Genomic DNA, 12274 nt, shown 5'->3' with positions numbered 1-12274 from the left:
ATACAAGTTATTTTGAAAATGAGTATCAGCATAAAGCTGGTGAATTCATAAGTATTTAGTGTCATTGCTTGTATAAAAGTGTTTACAATCATGTAATATAATAGTTGTTATCAAGGTTTAAAAAATAGTATCATCCCTAGAAAATCCTATATTTTCCCACAAAAATAGTCTTCTACAAACACTCGATTGTTTGTATGTTTGATCCTTTGAAAATGTAAAAGTTTTCCCTAGTGAAACTATCAATATGAAAATATAGTTTTAAATTTTGTTCATATAAGGTAATTGGGAAAATAATGTTTTACCCAGCAGTGTCACTGCCGGCTGAAGGTAATAAAGATGCAAACTCCAGGTAGTATTTAAATGTACAATGCACCTCATAGAGTCCGTTTTACCTTTAATTTTTAATGTGTTAATTAAAGGTCTGAATGTGAACTCATATGTAACCATGCTGATTGACGATCGAATAACAGATGACCCTCCAGGTCACACGCAGTATAGTGACATTTTGTCACCCCTAGGCCTAGTCGGTTCGGACTGTAGCTAGCAGTCGGGATGTGGGAGTGTCTGTCCCGTATAGATCTATACACATAATGCCCGCTCTCCCTCTAGGAGACTCTGGTTACACGGTGATTGTACGATGAAGTGTCGTATCGAGAAGTAGTACGTCACATTCTATTTTAGTGTATTCGCTTATATTAAAGTATAATGTACTTCTTGGTATGATGTATTGAGTGTTCTCTTATATAACATATAGTATTCTCTTCGTAGAGTATTTAGCATGTATAGACTCATAACTGTACTAACTATAGTAAGTGTCCTGGTAATAATAGTAATGAGCGTTAATCCTTAACTATACCTATTATAGTTAAATAGAGATGTTGGATGCAAGCCTTTGATACACAAAGGTATTGAAGTGAAGTGAAGACTTTTATATCCAACACAAATATATATATATATATATATATATATATATATATATATATATATATATATATATATATATATAACTAAGAATTCAATGACAGTTGGACAGATAAAAGGATACCCTAAGTCCACAATCAAACAAGAACAGAAAGTAAGGTGAGTTATCAGTTATAAGTCCTTCAATTCTTACTTATATAACTATATTGGTGTAGATATGATTTAGGAACAAAAGAAATTTAAAAGAGTTGGAAAATAGTTTTATAACAATTTAACATAAAAATGAGTTTGATAAACATTTAAAACAATTTTGTTGGCAAAGCAGTTAAAAGTATAGAAGGCCCTTTTGGTTGTAAGCTATAATCCACATGTGATTGACACTATAACTTGTTTGATTCAAATTGTATTCCCCCCATAAAAGCATTTAAAAACATTTAAAAGGTTGATCAAGGGGTATGAACTCACCTGTAGTGGGTGATGAGACGATAGGATCGGTTTAGGAGGTTGAGCGTCAACTGTGGACTTGAGCACAAACGGATCCTATTAACCATGTAATGACATATATATGTGCGCAATTAGTGTTTGGTATAACTATTTATTGCATTGGGACTGCTTTAGGGACTAGTGAACACTTATTGTGAAGTGTTACAACCATATAAGATTGTATATGAGTGATATATGACTACACAAGGCAGTGTATGGTCAAAATGCACCACAAATGCGTGTGTGCAGTTGCACACATGAGTGTGCGGCCGTACAGAGGGTGTGTGCGGCCGTATACAGGAGTGTGTGGTCGAACACTCCTAATTTGTGCCCAAAATGTCGATTTTTGAGGTGTTCTTGTACTAATACCAAGTCATACTAGTAAATGAAGGCCAAACTCTTCACTTTGGAGAGTTTTTAAGGTGTGTGCGGCCACCTTATGAAGGTGTGCGGCCGCACTCCTTCAAAGGATCAAGAACACTAAAAACACTATAAGTTTTAAGCTTAGATTCATGTGTTTTACCAGTATAACAAGATGGTTGATGGGGTGGTTCACGTTCTTGAGACCCTTAGAGTGTTCTTTGGACAAAATATTTAGAGAGAGAAAGTAGAGAGAGAAGTAGAGTGCAGCCAAAGAAGGAAAAGAATGAATGAAGGGGAGGTCCTCCCCTGTATATAGAGGGGAGTGTGCGGCTGGGGGACGGGTGTGCGGCCGCACACTCCATGTTTTGGAGTGCTTGGCCCAATTTTGCTTGATATGCATTGTGTTATCCTGTTTCTAGGTTCCTACCTTATTTGTATTACGTTTAGAACGCTCCAATAGACCTCAAATGGTGTTGGAGGCTAACATAATGAGTCTAACTTGGATTCAATTGACCTCTTGTACAAAAAGAAATTTTGGGTTGTCACAAAATTCCACATAGACAATCTGATGATAAAGTCACTCAAGAGTCTAAACACGCCTGAAGTGTGGAAGGCGATTTGGTTCTAAGGATAAGAACCCAAGAAAAAGAAGAGGGTCAGAAAATGCACTTGATCATGAGGAAAGTGTTCCTGTAGAGACACAAATTATTCAAATTCTCCCAAGCAAGGAGGGTGATGCACATAATCATCTTCAAACAAATAGAATACGTGACCAAAATGAAACTGACAATATAAGTGCAATATTTTCTTATTCAGTTGCATGTGATATGATGAATGATGATCCCGGACCATAATATGTCATTGAATGTCAACAAAGAAATGATTGGGCTAAATGGAAGGAAGCTATGCAAGTTGAGTTAAATTCACTTAACAAAAGAAAGGTTTTGGGGACCATTATCCTCACACCTGGCGTTGTTAAACCATTAGGGTATAGATGGATCTTCATACAAAAAAGAAATGAGAAAGACGAAATTGTAAGATACAAGGCTAGACTTGTTGTTCAAGGATTCTCTCAAAGGTCTGGAATTCATTATGAGGAAACTTATTCGCCGGTAATGGATGCAACCAGTTTTAGATATTTAATCAACATGGTCGTCTCTAAAAATGTAGAGATGCATCTTATGGATGTTGTTACAGCTTACTTGTATGGATTACTTGATATTGGTATCTATATGAAAATCTCTGAAGGATTTAAAATGCCTAAAGCATTAAGTGCAAAACCCAAAGAAATGTACTCTATAAAATTCAAAGATCTTTGTATTGTTTAAAGCAATCTTGACGAATGTGGTACAATCATTTAAGTAATTATTTGACAAGCAAAGGTTATAAAAATAACACTATTTCTCCATGTGTATTTATTAAGAAAACAACATCTGGGTATGTTATCATAGCAGTCTATGTTGATGATCTAAACATCATTGGAACGAATAAAGAAATCCTTGAAGTGATTGAACTTTTGAAGAAAGAAGTTGAAATGAAAGATCTAGGAAAAACCAAATATTGTCTTGGTTTACAGAATGAGCATATGTGTCACAACTAGAAATTTTGTGTCTTGTAATCACTACACTCAAGTAAAGGTTGAATCAAAAACTTAAGAGCATGTGTGATGCTTATTATATGACATCAAAAATTTCAATCAAATGCATCATACAAGTATTACAAATAGTCAGCAAGCAATTAGAAACCCTAGAAGTTCTTGTTTAGATCCATTTTGGACTAGGATTTCCTTATTGGACCCAAATGGACCAATAAGCTTCCAATTTGACTATCATGGGCTTAGAACCCTTAAATGGGCTCTAATTGGACCCACGTCTATTTATTTCAACATTTTGGGCCATATTGGGCCTAGAATGAAATAAATTAAAAATAATGAACAATAATGAACTTAAGCTAGCCCAACAAAGTATAAAAATCACACTTATATCTTACAATCATCAAACATAACTCTAATATTGGGCTTAGGGGCATTAAAGCCCAATACTCTCTTTTTCCTTCCAAATTTCGGCCCAAGACAAGCCCAAGATGAAGAAGTTGACTATTACCATGACACCTCACTTTTACATGGGGGATATCCATGTTTTACACTCCAAACATCCATACAATCTCATCTTTCCATGCAAACTCCTCTCTTCTTCTTCCCCTCTCTCATTCTCGGCCGAACACCCCTCTTCACTCATCAAAAATTCATTCCAAACCTCTCTAAGTCTTGAAGAGCATTCCTCCTTCCCTCTCCTAAAATTTTCGAGGTTTAAGTGCATTCCAAGGAGATTTTTCACAAAAATCACCATCCAAGGTAAGGTTATACTAAATTCTATGATCTAGGTTCCTTGATCTATCTAAAATCTCTTCTTAACTCTCATGAAATCATGAACTTGTGTCTTAGAACCCCTCAAACTCGAGATCTTCAAGAAAAGGGTGCTAAGGCCAAAAATCACTTCATTTCTTCCATCCTTTCTTCAAAAACCGAATCAACACCCAAGGTGAGCTTCATACCCCCTTATTTTTGGTTTTTATAAGTTTTTGTGGGGGAGAATACAAGCAAAGGTGTAGATCCATCATTATGTGTATGTTTTGGTTGAAATCTATGCTTATATGTATGTTTTGTATGATTTTGATGCTAGATCTAGTTATGAATTGCTAAAAACCGAGATATATTTTATACTAGCATAAAATATATTACTACATGCAAAGTATACCAAGAAAAATAGCCAAATGGCTTGACAACACTTATTTTGGGCTAAAAACTCATTTTTTTTGACACAAAATGTTAAAAATACAAAGTTGAAGGGCCTAAAATGAAATATTTCGAAATCTGATGGGTGAGATGAGTCAAAACAGTTTCCATAATGTATTTTCTTAAAATATACTCTTTTGGAGGATTAAAAACATAAATTTCAAGCTTAATGGTCTAAAAATGACAATTTCGGCCCAATAGGGCCCATTATGCGAAATTTTCTATTTTGGAGGGCCAAAACTGTGTTTTTCTGTAAAACAGTGGACCACTAGTGTCACAAGTACTTTTCAAAGGTTTAAAATGCTTTTCAAATTTAAAAAGGACCAAAGTTGCAAAAAATTTCCAATTTGGGCCAAAAATGTAAAAATTGCGAAAAAGAGGGGTTACAACCGAGAAAACTGCAATTTCAGGGACTTAAACTGTTTTCAATGAAAAATATGCTGAAAAATATTAATTTCAATAATTTTTGGTGTTAAAATGTCAAGAAAAATGGTTTAAGGACTAAACCGGAAATTATTTTACCTAAAGGGGTGAAAAAGTAAATTTACAAAATAAAGAGGGGTTGTAAACAGAAAATTTTCAATGATAATTCAATACACACGTTGTGAACAAAGATTGACACTACAACTCTCGATGAATTACAATACACAATATCACCAACAATCGTTACCATACGAATTGATTCGGTCTCGAACCAATAACAAATCCAAAACTACTAACACTACAACGCTCAATACACATATGGAACTCTTGGAACTCTTTACTCTCATTGAATTACTCAATACGTCGACGTACACTCCTTAGGCCCAAAAGTTGCAAATCATGCTTGTCGAGCCTAGCTAGCCCGATGACATGATCTTTAGGCCCAAAGGACACTTGCTTACATGTAGTTGGGTCTAATACGACTCGACCGCGTGTAAAAGGACTTTCAATGGCAAACATGCTGCTGGTCCCCAAGGGTCCTTCAGTGCTGCTAGTAAAGTCGGGAACTCACGATTGCGGGTTGGGCTTCGGGCCCTTCGCAATTGCAATGGTCTTGAACGACGTAGGCAAATACCGAGGGTTTCGCACCTTCACTTTTTCTCCTCGGTCGTGGGACTACACAAGTCCGGGAGGATTGAGTTGTGTGAATAACTGCGAGTGACGCCTAAGGGATCGCTAGTACGGTTGTCAACTGGACGTTTTCATTAACGTACGTTACAACAATTCACCACCCTCTATATACTCAATGCCTTCGGAGCTCAACGAACACCTCTAACGTAACGAAATAACAGTACACAAACTAAGTAAAGCAAAGTGATAGGAAAACGTCGGGTTTTCCTAGGGTTTTCAACAAGTACACTTATGAACTACATGTCGAATTTCACAACTCTTACGCTTACATCTATAGAATTCAAACAAGCATACTCACGGATCTTCACATATTTTTACGCTATTCTATTTTCAGAAAATATCGGATTTTCTGGTGGTTTTTCAAAACATTACAAACATTGGATTTCAAACATTACTTATGAACTCACCAACATTTCACATGTTGACGTTTTTCAAAATACTTGTATTCTCAGGTAACAGATAAGTGAAGAAAGGACTGTACTCTATGATTGTTTTGCGGTTGTTTAAGTAACAACGAACAATATATTTTGGAATGTAATATTTTGAAACAATGTAATGGATGTAAACGCTACCAGTTGTATTATTCCAATGCTTGGTGATGTATGATGTTACGTTTCATATATATTCAGTGTGATGGTATTCAATTAAGTCACAACAGCCCCCGGACGTTTCCGCCGTGTGGTTCGGGGGTGTGACAATATGCCTAACGGAATACTTGTGCATCAATCAAATTACATAGAAAGAGTCTTGAGACGTTTCAATATGGACAATGCCAATCCTTTAAGTACTCCACTGGTTGTTAGATCATTAAATATTGACAAGGATCCATTTCGTCCATGCGAAGAAAATGAAGAAGTCCTTGGTCCAGAAGTACCATACTTTAATGCAATTGGAGCTCATATGTATCTTACTAATTGTACTAGACCTGCCATTTCTTTTGCTGTAAACTTGCTAGCAAGATTTAGTTCAACCCCAACAAAAAGACATTGGAATGGAATCAAACATATTTTTCGATACCTTCGAGGAACTAGTGATTTAGGGTTATTTTATCCTAACAATTCGAAAGAAGGCTTCATTGGTTATGCAGATGCAGGTTATTTGTCTGGTCCTCATAAAGCTAGATCTCAAACCGGATACATATTCATGAATGGAGGTACTACAATTTCCTGGCGTTCTCAAAAGCAAACACTTGTTGCAACATCCTCAAATCATGCTGAAGTAATTGCACTAAATGAAGCAAGTAGAGAATGTACATAGTTGAGATCGATGACACAACTAGTCTTAACTTCATGTGGACTTGAAAAAGATATAGGTCCAACTTTAATATATGAAGATAACTCAGCATGTGTCACTCAAATGAAAGATGTATCAAGAGCGACAGAACAAAACATATACCTCCAAAGTTTTTTTTTTGTACACTCAAGAGCTTATAAAGAACCATCAAGTTGAAATCAAATATGTTCAATCCAACAACAATGTAGTTGACCTTTTTACGAAGGTACTTCCTACTGCCATCTTCAAGAAACATGTCCATAACATCGGAATGCGAAATGTGCATAGAATATAATGTGACAGATGTCTAAATAAGAGGGAGTCAACTATACACTGCACTCTTTTTCCCTTCGCTAAAGTTTTTTCTCATTGGATTTTCTTTAGCAAGGTTTTTAATGAGGCAGTACGTTAAAGTTGAATTCTAATATGAAATGATATCATCCAAGTGGGAATTTTATAAATAATTGGATGACAATATTTTCTACCCTAATATCAAATGTGTAAAAGTTATTTTCAATTCTTATAACAAATATGTCAAATATTTATAAGAACTCATTGATTATGTATAGTTGTTTAATTAGTATAAATAGCATCCTTGTATATATATAGGAGGTACACCAATTTGAATAGTTTCTATAAATTATTAAATTCTCTCCAAATCCTCATTCTTCTTTCTTAAGGTTATTTTAAGGTCATTAATTTAGTTTTATTAATTTTATTTTAATTACGTCAAATCTTGTAACAATATATATATATATATATATATATATATATATATATATATATATATATATATATATATATATATGTGTGTGTGTGTTCAGGTTCATTTGAGACCATTCTAATTTTGTGAGACCGTTAGACCAAATCTAAAAATAATTTTAAAATGTAAAATAAATGGAAAAATCCAAAAATTCTTTTTTTAAATATTATTTTCGAAACTTGAATTAACCAAAAAAAAAAAAAAATTTAAAAATGTTGTTTTTTTTTTTTTTAAATACATGAAATATTCTAAATAGAATATTAGACTGACCTATTTTAAAAAATAGTTTTAAAATGCAAAATAAATGGAAAATATAAAAATTCTTTTTTTAAATATTATTTTCGGAACTTGATTAACTAAAAGAAATTAAAAAGATAAAAAGATCCTATTTATTTTGAAAAATACGTGAAATATTCTAAATAGTATATTACACTGTACATATATTCTAAAAATAATTTTAAAATGCAAAATAAATAAAAAATCAAAAAAAAAATTTTAAATATTATTTTTAGAATTTGAATTAACTAAAATAATTAAAAAAAATTTAAAAATTAAAAAATACGTCTTATGATCTCACAAAATTAGACCGTCTCACATAAAGCTAACCCTATATATATATATATATATATATATATATATATATATATATATATATATATATATATATATAGTATTGGGCTTGGACCGGATTTTTGTGTCGAGAATGACCGGTTCCGAAACAAATTGTTAGTTTCAATTAACATTACTCAATTTCCCAAAAACATATTTACCTTTTAAGTCAATATCCCTCTTATAAACTACAAAAAATAATATATTTAAAATATTAATTTATTTAACAATTGGTATAATTCAAAGAGATCCATTTTTCATTAACCGTATCCATCAACAAAAATTATTATATATATTCCATAAACACATTAAATAATACAGAAAAACCTACTTCTATTTTCATTAGATACCCATGCAAAATTACAAACACGTCCATACCCTCTTGCTTTAGGGTGTTACAAAATGTACAAATACCCATCAACAAGAAAAGCCCATATTAACCAAAAGCTGCCCTATCGCCTTTTTCTCCGTCTTGTCCTTTCTTCCATTATGCTCGGACAAGATTTACATTTACTTAACTTCTATTCATCATTACTTATATACATACACAATATATATATATATATATATATATATATATATATATATATAATTTCTCCATTAGTTCTTCATCCCATCACACCTTCAAAACCTTCGGCTCTGTTGATGCCTTTTCCATTCAACTAAACGTTGTAAAAAATCCATCACCTATAGACATTTACAACATACCTAAATTAGAATAATAGATTTTTTTTAAAACACATAATCAAATTACATTAATTACTATTTACTGCCATAACTTTCATAACCCGTTGCAACGATTTTCACTAACCGCATTTAATCGTTACCCATCGAGCTCTTCATCATTATTTTGTGTTAACAAATAACTTGATTATGTTTTTACATTAAAATCATTTTATATCCTCATCTACTTTTATTAAACATAAACTAGAGAAAACCAAAACAACAAGAATATGAAATACAAGATTGATGGATTTTGTGGTTTTGTTATGTTTCCCAAATAAATAAGATCGAATGTGAACAATAAAGAAGAGGGCCACAACAAATATTCCTAAAAAAAGAAAAAGTTAATAAAAAGTAACAGAATAATATTATTGAAAACTTGCCTCGGATGGTTCCTGCAAAGAATAAGATGCATTTGTGTCCTTTGGAATTTTGGACACCAGAATGCCAAAACCTTGTCCTCTTTCTCTCAATACCTAATTTTTACCAAAAATAAATAAAAAACAAAATTTAATTTTTTTTTTCACGGGAACACCAAATACAAATTATTTTTTTTTCTTGTATAAAAAAAACCAACCTTGAATGCGTCTTCGTCCGTTCGATCGTCTCCAATGTAAATAGGAAAGACATCTGTACAGTTGGCATAACCTGAACACATATACGTATCCATCAAGTCGTGTATGTTACACGTGTAATTTTAACTTATTTTATTTTATTTTATTCCTTTCTTATGAAGTAATAAAATAAACGATAGAAGAAAAAGATAAAACGATGACGTACCCAGTGACTCTAACAAAAACTCGAGGGCTTTGCCTTTGTCCCATTTAATAGTGGGACGGATCTCTAGCACCTGGAAATTACCAAGTATAAAATAGTTAGATTTAATATTTATTTGTTTTTTGGAATTAAACAATTAAATAATACGATAATATAATTGTCGTGAAAAGACGATTCTAACCTTCCTTCCTTGAGATAACCGAAGCTTTGGGTAGTCTTTCAACACTGATCTCACTTGCGCAGCAAGCTCGCTCCATTTCTTCTCATCAACACATCGGAAATGCACAGAGAGACAGAATTTATTGTTTTCCACTTTTGCCCCTGGTGTTGATTTCGTTTTCTCCATTAATAAACCATAAACCTCATCTATCATGGGTAGAAATTCACTAGCGGGTTGACAGAGAACACTCGGGGGATTCTGAAGAACATGAACAGATTTCAATTTTAGAATATGATCATGTAAATAAAACCTAGAAAAATAAAATGAAAATGAGAAGATGATTATCAGCGTAATGTGTGAAAGTGACTTACTTTCTTATACTTGGAGCCTTTCGAAGGGCCTTTAATGTCCATTCCATGGCTTCCGGCGTAGTAAAGCTCTGCTAATTTGACAAAGTTGTACACTTTATCCCTGCATCTTCCACTAACAATGGCAGTGGGGAAGCATCCAGCGAGTTTTCTGACTGTTGTTCGCATCTATGAAGATGAAAATGAAGGAATTGTGTAAGGTGAAAGAGTATTGATTAGTTTGGAGTTTGGACGTGAATCTAGAGTGGAGTTAAATGATTACCGCATCCGACATGTAAGCCTGATCGGGGTCATCGACGATTGGGGAGAGTGTGCCATCGTAATCGAGAAACATCACTATTTGTTTTCCTTTTGAAGCGTTAGTAATTTCGTCGAACACGTTCAAGGCAGAAGGATGTCGATCCTGATTCATTCAAACATGCATTTTCAGATCGAGTTTTCATTTCGAGTTCAAATTCAAATTCAAATATCAATCTAGGAAACACGATATGTAGTAAGGTAGGTACTAACCATCCATGAGGTTAATTCCTGCGAGAGAGATACATCGGATTTCCGATGAGACGTCGGAGAAGAAGCTCTCATAGATTCCACCCACGCGTTAATCCTCTTCTCACCGTTGATTTCCAGGTTCTGTAGCAGTTTCTTCTTCGATATCGTGATATAGCCTCCAGGCATCAACGGCGGTTTCTTCATCTCCGCCGTGAACAACGCCTTTGGCACAACCGTCATCGCCATATCCATTCCGGTTTTCGCTTCTGCAACCATTACTTTCTGTTTTGTCATTCTTGTTTGTCAAACTCTGATTTCTTCTCCGTTGAATACAAAAACTAAGTCTGGGTTTGATCCAAAAACCCAATGGGGAAACGAAATCAGAGGAAAAGATTAAGAAGTCAGAAATGACAGAGATTAAGAGATTTAAGAGTGAGAAGAACTCTGTTTAGGGATGAAGGATACCAATGGTAGTTTGGTTTGCTTTATAGTTGCAACCGGACACTAACAGACGAAACGAAGTGGGGCCCACGTAATTTTTTCCTTTTTCTTCAACAGTTTGCTTTTATACATTAACCGATATTTGAACAGGGTTCCACTGTAAATCTGTGGATCCAACCACATGGAAACATTACCCCACCGTCATATCATTCCTGTAGGTTTGCCTTGCCGCCGTCTTAGCCGTCAACCTATAACCAACCTCTTCGTTCTCGCAGACCCCTTTCAGGACAGCTGGCAAAGTATAAGACACGTGGCAGACATCTCATGGATAAATTAAACAGATCGGTACCATATAATCTTCTACACACTTAGCTTTCTCGTACACTCTCTTTCCACCGAAAATAAAATAAATATATTAATTCTTATGTTCGATAAATATTTTCAGCTATTCCGAAAATATATTTATGTCGCAATTTGTTAGTTTTTCATACGCGTTAGAGTTTAAATCATGTCGATAACTATTTTTCAGATAACTGGTATATAGAGTTGTTTTTTTGTTCTTACTTGAGCATGTATAATAGAACTTTCTAGAGTTTTTCATGAGATTTTTTATCTTTAAATTGTATAAACTTATTGTAATTGTCGTTTGAAATTACCAATTTTTTGGTGGGTGTAATTGTTTATTTATTTAAGATTCGAAGATCCATGAATAAACTCCTGGATGATGTATTAATGATCAAAGAAAGTTTTGTCATGCAATAATGGCGACGATGAAAAGGAATAAATATAGCTAATCACGTAATAAATGCATTTTAAAGAAGGTTGGTGCGTTAACACAAGAATATTTATGAACATATCTATATCCTATAAACAAATTAAATACATTTTTGTTGTTGAGTTGTCGTAATTGGGGTGTTTTTTAAAGGTCCTTAACCTTTTATGTTTGTACGTGGACAAACGTTGTAGCTTGCGGATTATTTGTTTTCTCAAATACCATA

The 12274-nt window shown here is 33.7% G+C and overlaps 1 protein-coding gene and 1 pseudogene across 1 annotated transcript; one reads left to right on the top strand and one right to left on the bottom strand.

Annotated features, from left to right (window-relative positions):
* The first annotated feature begins 6373 nt into the window (after positions 1-6373).
* Positions 6374-6931, top strand: LOC145040626 (secreted RxLR effector protein 161 pseudogene; annotated as a pseudogene).
* A 1660-nt stretch (positions 6932-8591) lies between these two features.
* Positions 8592-11288, bottom strand: LOC145043581 (putative trehalose-phosphate phosphatase J). Its single transcript, XM_078992279.1, has 8 exons — positions 10857-11288; positions 10609-10749; positions 10350-10514; positions 10000-10236; positions 9822-9891; positions 9619-9689; positions 9425-9517; positions 8592-9005 (listed from the first exon to the last, which is right to left on the bottom strand). The coding sequence occupies exons 1-8, from the start codon at positions 11127-11129 to the stop codon at positions 8943-8945; spliced, it is 1113 nt and encodes a 370-aa protein (XP_078848405.1). The 5' UTR covers positions 11130-11288; the 3' UTR covers positions 8592-8942.
* Between the last annotated feature and the right edge of the window lie 986 nt (positions 11289-12274).

The sequence above is a fragment of the Lactuca saligna genome, chromosome 4 (genome assembly GCF_052625555.1).
Source record: "Lactuca saligna cultivar CGN05327 chromosome 4, ASM5262555v1, whole genome shotgun sequence".
NCBI classification, from domain to species: domain Eukaryota; kingdom Viridiplantae; phylum Streptophyta; class Magnoliopsida; order Asterales; family Asteraceae; genus Lactuca; species Lactuca saligna.
The sequence above is the reverse complement of the archived record's forward strand: the minus strand, read 5'-3'. Positions and strand labels throughout refer to the sequence as shown.

Bases quoted from the DNA above. Each gene is read 5' to 3' on its own strand.
- LOC145043581 (XM_078992279.1), bottom strand. From the start codon at position 11,129: ATGACAAAACAGAAAGTAATGGTTGCAGAAGCGAAAACCGGAATGGAT. The intron at 10,750-10,856 runs GTTAGTACCTAC...TGAATGAATCAG, and splicing joins AGGAATTAACCTCATGGATG to GATCGACATCCTTCTGCCTT. The intron at 9,006-9,424 runs GCAAGTTTTCAA...AAATGTCTATAG, and splicing joins CTTTGCAGGAACCATCCGAG to GTGATGGATTTTTTACAACG.